The sequence below is a fragment of the Peromyscus eremicus genome, chromosome 1 (genome assembly GCF_949786415.1).
Source record: "Peromyscus eremicus chromosome 1, PerEre_H2_v1, whole genome shotgun sequence".
NCBI classification, from domain to species: domain Eukaryota; kingdom Metazoa; phylum Chordata; class Mammalia; order Rodentia; family Cricetidae; genus Peromyscus; species Peromyscus eremicus.
In genome coordinates this window covers 162,856,673-162,869,789 of record NC_081416.1, presented here as the reverse complement: position 1 = coordinate 162,869,789, position 13,117 = coordinate 162,856,673, and the positions used below count along the sequence as shown (strand labels likewise).

General features: G+C 46.7%; 1 protein-coding gene across 1 annotated transcript; it reads left to right on the top strand.

Moving 5' to 3' along the window:
• Positions 1-490: 490 nt before the first annotated feature.
• On the top strand, positions 491-3,963 carry Clec11a (C-type lectin domain containing 11A). The gene is made up of 4 exons (XM_059253423.1): positions 491-842; positions 991-1,192; positions 1,431-1,622; positions 2,451-3,963. The coding sequence occupies exons 1-4, from the start codon at positions 696-698 to the stop codon at positions 2,897-2,899; spliced, it is 990 nt and encodes a 329-aa protein (XP_059109406.1). The 5' UTR covers positions 491-695; the 3' UTR covers positions 2,900-3,963.
• The last annotated feature ends 9,154 nt before the right edge of the window (positions 3,964-13,117 follow it).

The following is a 13,117-nucleotide window of genomic DNA, read 5'->3' as shown; positions in this document are numbered from 1 at the left end:
CACATGATGCTGTTCACACATGTCCCCACAAGCAGGCATACACAAGGGCTGGGAGGGCTGGGATAGACCATCTGGGTGGGGATTGGGAGAGCCTGGAGCCTGAGAATAGTAGAAGGAGTCCCCTTCATTAGGCTGTGTGGTCGATGGTGACCACAGGATAATAACAACCTTAGTATACCCTGCAGTCTGCTCCCTCCTTAGGAATGGCCAGGAGGGGGAGAAGGGAACAGAGGCAAAAGCCAGTATCCTATCATGGCCTGCTTTGTTCTGAGAAGGCTCATGGACCAAGGCTGAGGCCTACCAGTATTAAGGATACCCTACAGAACTTTCTCCATCTTTCTTCTGTCCATCTAAGTGCTTGTACTTGCAAAAGGGAGGAAAAGGGGGGGGGGGGCAGAAGCAGAAGTCTGGAAAGCAGCAAGGGGTGGGTGTGGAGAAACCTAAGGCGGGATTAGGCCTTGGAACGTTGGAGGTTTCTGGCCACGGAGGCAGAGCCTCCTGGAAGCCAAGAGGGGCGGGGAGACACACCAAGAGAAGCTGAAGAGACCAAAAGTTGAGACAGACCAGATCAGGAGGGGAGGCAGAAGAGAAAGCCTAGCAGAAGGAGGACTGAGAGGCACTTGCCAGTCCGAGACCCCAGTCCTATCCCACTCATCCTGACCTTTATTAGTTTGAGTGCTGGGAAGCCCAGCTGGATGCAGGCAGCCTGGCTCTTGGGGGCCCTAGTGGTCCCTCAGGTTTTGGGTTTGGGCCATGGAGCCCGGGGTCCTGGGAGGGGGTGGGAGGGAGGTTGGGGAGGGGCCTTGGAGGAGGAGCGAAAGCGGGAGTCCCTGATGTTGAAGGTGGGTGTCGGAGGGGCACTGTGGGCTTGGGATGAAGGGTTGTAGAGACCGGCAAAGAAAAATAATGGGGCTTAGATGGGGCAATGGGTTCAGAGAAAGAGCTGAGAGGGTAGGTGGGAAGGAGATTAACATGTGTTCTCTGCCCCAGAATCTACAGGAGGCCCTGGGGCTGCCCACTGGGCTGGGAAATAAGGATAGTGTTGCTGGAAATCCTGAAGGCAAAGGGGTCTGGGGGACCAAGGAGACTCAAGGAGAAGAAGAGGAAGAGGAAATCACCACAGCACCTACTTCCAGTTCCAATCCTTTCCCCAGCCCTTCTCCTACACCAGAGGACACCATCACTTACATCTGTGAGTATCCAGAAGCCAGCATGGCCTGTATGTCAATCACTGACCCACCTGGAGGGCAGACACATCAGGGGAGCCCCAGGTCCCCAGACATGCCTGTCAAGAGCCCAAACCACTGAACCTCATCTACATAGTCCAGATTACCTCTTCCATCCCATCTTTGGGAGTCCGAGGGCCATGCCCTCCCTTTTCCTTAGGGCCCCTGATTGTGCCTCCAGTTGCGTATTCTGTCCCTTCACAGTGGGCCGCTTGGCTGGCCTGGATGCAGGCCTACACCAATTGCACATTCGTCTGCACGCTTTGGACACCCGTGTGGTCCAGCTGACCCAGGGACTGCGGCAGCTGCGGGATGCTACAAGTGACACCCGCGACTCCGTGCAAGCCCTGAAGGAGGCACAGGTCCGTGCTGAGCAGGAGCACGGCCGCTTGGAGGGTGAGTTTCAGCAGCACCAAGAGGGCTTAGGTGGGAGTAGGCGACCCAGGGAAGTCTGAAGACCTGGGGACCAAGGGTGTCAGGTCCACATAGAACTGGGATGTGTCGGCACATCTGTAACTGGATTGTGAGGCGGGTGAGACAGTCCTCGCTTCAACCTGTGCCACACCCTGGAAGCCCCACCCACTGCCTGGTACCGCCCACACCCTGGCCACGCCCCCTAAGGCCCTGGCTCCACCTCATTAGACACTGCTGCTCTAAGGCTTCCCTCTGGCCCCACCCTTTTTATACCCGCAAATGTGTCGGCCCTGCCCCTGACAGCCTGGCTAGGCCTTATTGGTCACTGAAGCTCTAATCCCGCCCATTACCCACGCCCTCCCTGTCCTCAATGCTCTGGCTCCCACTAATAAGTTTCGACCACAGAAGGACCGTCTTCTTTTAGCCTCGCCCCCAACAGCCCTGTCTTGGCCTCACTGGTCACAGCCGCTCTATCTCTGACTCCGCCCTCTTCCTGCCCCTAAAGCTCTGACCCCGCCCCCTGCAGCCCTGGCTCTGCTTCATTGGTCTCGCCCGCCCCGAGCTTTGGCCACGCCCCCAGTAGGCCTGCCTCTACCTCATTGGCCATCGCAAGTTCTAACCCTCCTTTATCTGGCTCCGCCCTCTACCCTCATGCACCGCTCAACGGCTCTGGCTTCCCCTTTACCTACGGACCCCGCCCTCTCCCGCCTCTTGAAACCTTGGCTCCGCCTCTTTGATCAACCCGAAGCCCTCGCTCTGGCCCCGCCCCCTCTTGCTCCGTGTTCTGACTCCGCCTCACCACGCACACAGGCTGCCTGAAGGGCCTGCGCCTGGGCCACAAGTGCTTCCTGCTATCGCGGGACTTCGAGACACAGGCGGCGGCGCAGGCGCGGTGCAAGGCGCGGGGCGGGAGTCTAGCGCAGCCGGCAGACCGCCAGCAGATGGATGCGGTGGGCCGGTACTTGCGCTCTGCCCTCGCCCCCTACAACTGGCCCGTGTGGCTGGGCGTGAACGACCGGCGCTCGGAAGGGCTCTACCTTTTCGAGAACGGCCAGCGTGTGTCCTTCTTCGCCTGGCACCGCGCACCCAGCCCGGAGCCCGGCGCCCAGCCCAGCGCGGCATCATCACATCCACTCAGCCCGAATCAGCCCAATGGCGGCGTCCTGGAGAACTGCGTGGCGCAGGCCTCGGACGACGGTTCCTGGTGGGACCATGACTGTGAGCGGCGCCTCTACTTCATCTGCGAGTTCCCCCTTTAGAGAGCCGGTCCTTGCCCCAGAGCTCGAGCACACGTTCTGCTCAGTGCACCCTACGGTCTGGGGTCGCTCAGAGGTTGACAGTAACCATGAATAAATTTTAATAATTAGAGGCTTTTTATTTTAGATACTGGCACCCAGACTGATTGCGGCCGGGTCTGCACCTGAGAGAACTTCAAAGATGCAGCCCCTAGCCATATCAGCCCAGAGCTGATACGCTTGTGGGCAAACCCCCGCAAGATTACATGTAGTCTGCCTGCGTGTAGGCAGGGGCTTATTTTAACGTGAATGTCCTGCAGTTGTCCTAGTCATCTTTTGAGTAGAGGAAGCAAGTTTGATTACAAAAGCAGAAATAGCATTCTTACTATCTTGCTAGAACAGCAGACTTTACAAGATCAGTCACTTTAAGAAGAGTCTTTAACGTCGTGGGTGGGGGTGGACGGTACAGTCCGTACAAGACCCTGAGGCAGTTTTTGATTTTGGTCTCTCAAGCATAGTAAGTCTAAACGTTTAAGTGTAATGTTCACCATCACACCTACAAATTTGCACTCTGCACACTTCAATACATCGTGCACCCTGAGCCTCACACTGTATGCCTTGCCTTGCACTTTGCACCCTGAATCCAGAACCCTCTTTGGATCCGAAGTGCCACCAGTCCCGGCCGATTGGGCTCCCCCGAGAGATACCCTATGCAACTTCTCCATGTCCCCATGTGTCCTTGAAGCTTCAAGCTCCCAGCTAAGCTCAGTGCCAATAAACCCTGTAAGATAATTTGAGGGCCTGTGGAGACACCTGGCCTTTATCTTGCCTGGGGAAAGTCAGGAAGAACCAGACCCTGACTTTGGATACTTGCACCTGTCTTTTTAAAATACAGAATGTTGGAGAGCATTTGTGCATAGAGCACATGGTTGTGCACAGATGTCTGGCATATTCTTGCACCTATGTGGATGCCAACATTCCTAGCATGCTTCCTCATGGAACCTTTAGGACCTGAGCCCTGTCATTGTTTTACACGTTGGCTTTGCTCCTGAGCAGAGAAACCAAGGAAACATCAAGGTTTGCTCCAGGTACTGACATTTAATCTTGTTTTGCGTTGACCAGTGTCTCAGACCTGCTTTCCCGAGTGGGGGGCGGGGCTCCATTTTATCACCCATACCAGAGAAGAGAGACAGAGACACCCACTGCAACTTTATGTCTCACAACCTCCAGGACATGTGGTCAGACACAAAACTTTCCTCATGGGAGCACTCAGGTTCCTTCAGTTATTTCCTGTCTGAGAAGCCAGGTCAGTCTTCCCATCCCTGAGCCCAGGTCTCGTGCAGGTCCTCTAGCAAGCCCCACCTTCTCCTTCCACGTGGTGTTGGCCCACATTTCCCAGTATGCCTGAGGATCACGCCCTTGGCAGTGACGTGAGAGATCAGCTGTCTCCAATGAAAACTGAGTTCTCTCCTCCCACTGGCCTTGCCCGGTGCACCTAGGGAAGTGTAGTCCCGTCCCTGGACTGTTACACAGTAACGCCTTTCCAACAAGAGTTGAAACAACGAAACAACGCCCCCTGGAAAAAAACCTGTGAATTTTCATTGGCAGATGGTAACAATTTTTTAAAAGTGAAATTGCTTCATGTAAAATACATACATATGTGTAGGAAATGGTTAGAAAAGTTGGGTGTTGACTGTTAATCCCAAAGATTTGAGGAGAAAGACCATCATCCTAAATCATTATAGCCAAATTAATCAAAGTAAGCATGTAATTAATTAAAGCAAGCTGTTTTATCTGTGTACACCAGCTGCCTCCCCCTAAGGTGGGGTTCGAGAGGGAGGTCAGGCATTGACTGTGAGGAAGGACAAGGTTTTTATAGCTCGGGTAGGAAACTTTCAAATGTGGGATTTGGTGGGCAAAAGAGATGGGGTTACAGGAGCAGAACATAGCATAACAAGTTAGTCATAACGACCTACTAAAACAAAGACAGGATTGAAAGGTGCAAGGTGATTGTAACAAGGTAGTTATAGCAGCCTTCTGAAACAAAAGACATGGCTGCCGTTTCCTGAACAAGCAGTGCAGAACCATTTGTAGTTAAGGTTACAGGTAGGGCATAGCCCAATTCTTGAGAAACAGAGGTTTAATCATAAACAGGACAAGCCCAGTTTGCCTTTACTATAAAATGGATTTTAAGTCTAAGATGGAGGCAGGCTGGTTCTTCACAACATTTACTGAATAGAATATTAAAAACACACATGAAGCCAAGTGGTGGTGGCGCACACCTTTGATCCCAGCACTCAGGAGGCAGAGCCAGGTGGATCTCTGTGAGTTCGAGGCCAGCCTGGTCTACAGAGGGAGATCCAGGACAGGCACCAAAACTACACAGAGAAACTCTGTCTCAAAAAACAAACAAACAAAAACAAACAAACAAACCACACATGAAAATTCTCTGCAGCCAGAAGTAGAGGCTGACGCCTGCAATCCCAGCATTTAGGAAGACGAGGCAGAGACTAAAGTTTTAGGCCAGCCTGGATTACAGAGTGAACCCGTCTGAACAGACAATCAAACACCACAAAACCAAAAAACAAACAGACTCAAGAGGGCTAGGGAGATGGCTCAGTCAGTACAATGCTTGTTCTGGAGGTGTGAGGACCGGAGCTTTTATCCCCAGCACCATGAAAAGGCCAGGCCCTTCAAGAGGCCCTACTGTTTAGCTGAGCACTTGAGCAGGTAGTGTGCTACTCGGCACTAGATAAAAAAAAAAAAAAAAATTCCCAGAGCTGGGTAAACATGGCTCCAGGCTGGGACCCACAGGCATGGCTCTCAGCTCTCATAGATCCAAAGTGGGCAGAGCCCGCCACCAGCACCATGTGCTAAGCAGAGACACAGAGTGGGTAGCCCAGCTGGTTAAGGTTTGGCTCATGTGGTCAGGGAAACACTGCAGATGTGCAACAAACAAATAAACAACAGGTCTAGGCCGAGAAAACCTCTGGACAGGTACAGTATGCTTGAAAATGTGCTTAGGCGTTGACAAAAGAAGATAAGATGGGTGTAGACAGTCATAAAAAATAAATGGTTTAAAAATAATAAAGTCTTTAAAGAGAGTAAAGTAGGGTAAGGAGGATAAGCCACGCAAGGATGAAAGCATAACTGAATGTCTGGATCTTATATAGTGCTTCGTTAACTTTGAAGTATTTAAATGCTAGTGAACAAAAAACAACAGCTGTAGAGAGACATTGGATTAAGGAATTAACTACGAAATCAAACCAGCCTATATATTTTAAGAATGTCTTAACTTCAGAATGGAAGGAAGGAAATGTGTTGCGTTGTGGGAGAGAGGTTATGCCTTTGTTTCCACAGGAAACAAAAAGCTATGGATTCCTTCAAAATTAATAAAGATCAGATTTGATAGGGGGAGATCTCCTGAAAATCATAGCTTCAGACATGAAGGAAAAAACCAAGAAAAAAATAACAAGACAGGTGATGTATGTGCTGATCTTTTTAACATGGGAACAGCTCTGAGACTAGATGAGACATGATAAATCTTGTTGGCTACAGAGTCCTCATGACTTATTATTGCATGCCATCCTTTCATATGGCATGGATGGAGATTTATATTACAGTTTGGTTATGCAGTCCAAATGGACTTATGAAGTTGACAGATGCCATTACCTGCTCAAACATAGAACAGAAAATCATTAGCGGATTTATGCATACTGCACATTCCATACTTGTGTTAGTGCAGATATGTATTTTACCTTTGAATGTTTGTGTGTTTTCAGAACAAAAGAACCAGATACTAATAAAGACAAGTAGCCCAGGTGATCCAGCCTCTCAGAATACCTCTATTGAAGTTTCCTCAAAAAATTGCTCAAGACAACTTTAAAGCTGCTAGCTGAGATGGTCCAGCCTCACAGACTACTCTAGCCAGGTCTTCAGATAAGCCCTGAACTTTCCCATCACACAGAGACTGGACAACAAATGTTATAGCTAACTCTCCGAGGACTTGACCATCATCTCAAATTTCTCAGGGTCCCCTAAAGATGCCATCACCCCCAGACAACAGAAAGTAATTTTAAGAATGCCCATATTCCCAAGAGGTGGGGTGGGTGGTTTTTGGTCACTCAGTGGGTTATAGATATCTGTCATTGTTCAGGTAGGTTAGTTGCAAGTTGTTACATGGTCAGGGAGGAAACTAAGCAAAGGAAGTTAAATTAAGGGATCTCTTTCTGAAAAGAAAAAAGGGGGTATAGGAATGATATGATAAAAAGGTAGATTGTTTAATCTACTTTTAAACTAAAAAGCAACTACTAGTCTCAAACATTGCACATTGGTATGGATTTTTTGTATATTGAGACAAATTAAAGGTTATTTTTATACTGTATATATGTTTCTACTCTTCTTTAAGTATTTTTGTATATTGATACAAATTTAAGGATTTTTTTGTCATAACATCCTATATATATATATGTTTCTACTTTCATTTAAGGTATTGAACCTATAGAGCTCATTTAAAAATGTAAAGTTCTACTCCTTGAAAGCTATTATTACAAATTATTTAGGATAGTTAAGAAATGCAGGTTAGTAGTCACCTATTACAATCAAACTTATAGTCATGTTAGGTATGTTTTCAAGGTAAAACAGATATATTTTAGAAAGATAAGTGGTCTTCAAACACCTCAGAGAGCTACAAAATATGGCATTTAAGATGTTTTACTAACATAAGGCTTTTCATGACAGTAAGATATGTCTGTTCCTGGCATCACCGATCTATTTCAGAGAAGATGATGGGTATCAAAGAACCCCCCATATGGAGTTTGCTTTCTATATGGCAAAGCTAGCCATTTTGGCTAGGAACTGCCCTTGCCTCAACTGCAGACAGTATGCTGTTCAAACTGGACAAGCAGGACACAAAGGAAGTGACTGCTGAACTTGGACAAGACAAAGTAGAACAGCCCTTCAAAAATTCATGCTTCACAGAAAAGTCTGTCAGATATTCTAGGCCTGTAGACTTGAGATGGATGCCCCAACATTGCAGAGGAATCTTGGGTAACTGTCCAGGCAGCCAGCTGTCTCTGTCATTTCTATAGTTTGAGAAGTTGTTTGCTTTGCACTTCCTGCTTACTTAGGTAATATTTTATCCTTTTTGGATCTCTGATGGGGCTGAAGACTAGATAGTTATGCCATTTTCTTTGTTACCAAATTCAGAAAAACAAACTTAAAAGGAGATTTAAAGTTTATAAAGGATGAGAGACATAAAAGCTTAAGTTATCTATCTAAGAAAATGTCTAAAAAGATATTTTTAAGATGGTAATACAATTATGATAGAAAGTGGTTTAGGTATAAAACTTTGGACTCATCAAGATAAGATAGATAATAGAATAATTTCTCCAAATTTGCCAAATACAAATGGACTGGACATTGTGAATGTAATCTGTGGGAGGCCTGCTCCCACTTTTACCCCAGGTTACTACTCTTGAGGAGGGAGAAGTGAGAAATATTTAGATAGAAGGATAGAGGGAAAGAGACAGATAGAAACACAGGATAGCTCGGGAGGGCCTGGATCCTTATCCACCAGCTCCTTCTGTCTCTTCTAAAGGGCTTTTTAAAGGAATGCCAAGGGGCAGAGCAAAAGACCTCCTCTTGCTAGGTCAAAGCATACTACACATCCAAGTGCAGCCCCTTCCAAACACCCGGTAACCACACACATGGTCAAGCCATCCTCTAATGCCGCTGTGCTGGGTAAATCAAGCTCAGTTCTCACTAGGAAACCTTTGTGGGCCTCCACAGTAATACTTGATAATTGTTCTTATTGTGTACAGTTTTATTGTGTTAGAGTTAAAAACCTTTCCTTTTATTTAGACAGAAAGGGGGAAATGTTGTGGGATATTTATCACACTGTGTGAACATGTGTTGATGTTTTATTCTGATTGGTTTGATGAAAAGCCAATAGATAAGCAGGAGAGGATAGGCAGGACTTCTTGGCAGAGAGAGGAATTCAGCAGGATGAATCTAGGCATGGGGATTTAGCCAGGGAGATGTGGCACAAGTTGGACATACAGAATGGATGACAGGTAAAAAGCCATGTGTTGAAATGTTAATTAATAGAAACAGAATAATTATAAGAGCTAGTTGGGAACAAGCCTCAGCCAAAGGCCAAGCTTTCATAATTAATAATAATTCTCCATGTCATTATTTGGGAGCTGACAGTCCTAAAAGGAAAGTCAGGACAACATCACCCTTCTCTGCTGTTGATCTAGTCCTCGCTGATTTTTGTAGCATTATGGTGTCCAGTGAGTATATATACCTCTGGATGGTGAGGATGGTCTGAACCACCTGTTAGAAGTCTTGGATGAACTGTGGGGAAAGTTGATGATAGCTTGTTAGAGAAGTAGTTAGTCTCACTGTTCCAGTGGAGATATCAGCAGTTATCTGGACTACAAGAAAGGGTAAGATTTGAACAGCTTGTTTATCATGCCCTGACACTATAAACTCTGTGTTGGGAACCAGTGACGATTCTTCACCAGGTATATCTCTAGTTTTGGGAAAAGGAATACCAGGGAACAAGTTCCAGACCACCAGATGGGAAGGCATTGGTAAATCTGAGTGTCACAAAGGATGAAAATGTCATGAACATTTAGGCACAGGGACTGGGTGGTAGTGCTGAGTTTTAGGGTATCATTATAGTCTGAGGAATCTGTGTGCCCACAAAATGTGTCCCTGAGGAGTTAAGGCAGCCTGCATTATCAAAGAGAAAATGTGGGAAAGAAAAGGGGCCGTAGTGATACTTGGTTCAGAGCAATTGACAAGGGGTGTTGAGGGGAGAGGTGATAAGGTGCTGGATGAAGACACAAGTGTTGAGGGGAGAGGTGATAAGGTGATGGATGAAGACACAAGTGTTGAGGGGAGAGGTGATAAGGTGATGGATGAAGACACAAGTGTTGAGGGGAGAGGTGATAAGGTGATGGATGAAGACACAAGTGTTGAGGGGAGAGGTGATAAGGTGATGGATAAAGACACAAGTGTTGAGGGGAGAGGTGATAAGGTGATGGATGAAGACACAAGTGTTGAGGGGAGAGGTGATAAGGTGATGGATGAAGACACAAGTGTTGAGGGGAGAGGTGATAAGGTGATGGATGAAGACACAAGTGTTGAGGGGAGAGGTGATAAGGTGATGGATAAAGACACAAGTGTTGAGGGGAGAGGTGATAAGGTGATGGATGAAGACACAAGTGGCAGTTGTGAGTTTGTTCTGGGAGGGATACACAATCAGCATTCTCCAAAGCAGCCAGGCAGAGCAATATTTAGTAACTGATATATGGAGATTAAGGTCTGAAAAAAGAGATGGAGTAACCATGAGGACAGCAATTTGGGATTAGTGTCATCTAAGACGGGATACGTTAGGGAGGTAAGAACTTTTGATAAATGTTGGATTACATCTTCCATTTTTTCTGTAATTAGATGCTGGGAGAATGGGGTATATACTCTTTGTATTTTGACTGTGCTCACTGGGCTATTATAGGTCATAATACAGTGACACCCTACTCCCATCTGGTGTCCCATGGGGCTTGAATGTAGAGGTGCAAGGATCCCTTCTGTATGTAAAGATAAGAGGAGGGATTAACAAAGCTTACATTTGTCTTATGGTATTTGCAGGACCACGATGGGAAACCTCAGTAAGTTTCTGGCCACTTCTTACGGTATTCTTTGCTTTGGTCATAGAGAAAACAGGCATGGAGGTAAGCCGTAGGGTTAAAAAGGGCCAGTGAAAGAAAATCCTAGACCTAAGACCAAAGAAATACACCCTGCCCCTATCCAATTCAGGAATTGAAAACCAATCAATCCCAGAGCATGAAAACCAGCCAGTCTCAGATAATGAAACCAACCAATCCCTGAGCACAAAATCCAACTAATTTTGAAATTGACATTGAAACCCTACCAATCATTACCCAGAAAATCTCTACCTTGGAAAGCTTCACCATATAAGCTCTATACCAGTTCAGCTTGGGGCTTCCCTTTTCTACCCTGGCAGAAGCAGCCACTCTCCTGGATTACTCCCTCCCAATAAATCCCTTGAGTGAAGTTTGTTGTAAGGCATGACTTTGTGGTAACCCTTGGCTTCTGACTGCTGGGATACCTTACCCTTCAGAGCTGTAACACTTACGTAAGACCATGAAGGAGAGATGGATAAAGGAGTTCTAGGGAGCTGGATCAGCCTTTGACAGAATGGACTGTTGGTTAGAAGTGAGGGTCTCTTGGATGTTAAACATCCCTATGCAGAGCCACCCCTAGGCAGGTATAGAAAGGAAGAAATAGAGAAGGAGGGAGCAAGGCCCAATGCAGTGGAGTTGAGCATGGTCAACTGTGTGAAGCCAGAGATCAAAGACAGTCTTTGTGTCTTCTGGAGTTTAAGAGAGCAAGGGTCTGTGGGAGTTGAAGTGTAGAATAAAGATTCATCCCGTTGTTTTGAATTTTGGAGTGAAGGGTTTAAGACATGAGATGTATACCCTTTTGGGGGAGGCCCTCAAGTTTAGCAGAAGTGGGAGTGACAAGGATGTCTCTTTCCATTAGGGAGAGAGCGGTAGGGTCACTGGTCCAGGAAAGAGGGAAGACCAGGTCCCCAATATTAAAAGATGATGGGTTGGAGTGGTCAGAAGGCCATGGTAGAGAATGGTTGGTGAATGTCCAGAGAATAGAGTGCAGGTAGGTGAGCAGGGGGCTAAGCAAGTGAGTGGGGAGATGTGAAGGCTGAGATAAGAGAGCAGGAGTTAAGAGCTGTTGCCCATACATAAGCTCAAACAGAGAAATGGAGAGAGGCCATTTGGGGAGGCACCTCAGCCTAGGAGAGCTAGGTGCACAAGCTTTATCCAGTCAAGGTGAAGTTCTGTGAAAGCTTAGTAAGAACGTTTTTGAGGCAATGATTGGTTTGCGCGACCTTCCATGAGGACTAGGGATGATATGGAAATGCCAAGGGATCTCGAGAGCTTTGGATAAAGTTTGAGGGATTTGAGAAGTAAACTCAGGGCCATGATATGATTGAAGGAAGGTTGGGACTCCAATGAAGCATGAATCTAATTAACCTTAGCAATAAAAACCCGGAGTCAGATATTGAGGGTGAAAGCTGAAATATCAGAGAAGCAGAGCAGCAGCCACCAGAGACGTCTTACCTCTATGAAATCTCAGACCGAATGGGGGATCCTGTCTCTACGAATCTCCAGACTGAATGGAGGGAGAGGAGGTCCTGTCTCTATGAATCCTTAGACTGAATGGGCCACTGAGATTCTGTCTCCACCCACCTTATATTCCTGTCTTCATCTCCCTAGTGCTAGGATCAAAGGTGTGCGCCTCCCAAGTGCTGGGATCAAAGGCATGCACCACCTGGCTCTGTATCTGTTTTAGACTGGTTCAGTCTCTTTTAGACTGGTACATAGTAGTACAGTGTGACTTGAACACCTGATCTTCCTGCTTCGTCCTCCCAAGTGCTGGGATTAAAGGTGTGTGCCACCACTGCCTGGTTTCTATGGTTAACTAGTGGCTTAGCTCTGCCCTCTGATGTCCAGGCAAGCTTTATTTGTCAGAACACAAAATATCATACAATACTCCAAAGTAACGAATGATCTCTCAGAAGAGAAGATCTATTTGATCCCCTTGTTGGTGGTGGAGAATGCTACCCTGAAAAAAAGTTCACCAGGACCAGGAGGTATCAGATTCTTCTGACAGTGGGCATGTGGATAAAATTGAGTTGCCAGTCGATTCTTGGATGAGATCCCCTGACAGATCTTACAAGAGGCAGTGATAGTCTTTAAGAAGGACAAATCCCCCCAGGATTGTGCACATCATTAATCTTAGCACTCGGGAGGCAGAGGCAGGCAGATCTCTATGAGTTTGAGGCCAGCTTGGTCTACAAAGTGAGTTCCAGGACAGCCAGGGCTATACAGAGAAACCCAAAACCAACCAACCAATCAACCAACTAACAAACATAAAACAACAACAAAAAAACCCCAAAAAACAAAAAACACAAACAAACAAAACCCCAAAACAACAACAACAACAACAACAACAACAACAAAACACCCCAAATTCTTGTGGGTGAGCAGTAGATGGACCTTAGTGAAGTGAGAAGTGAGACAAAGCCTGGATATTAGGGTGAAAGAGCTGGTGCACATAGTGTAGAATTGAGTGTCTGGGGATGATAGTGAAGATGTGAGCTGTAAAGTAAGGATGTCTTATGAAATGTGAAGG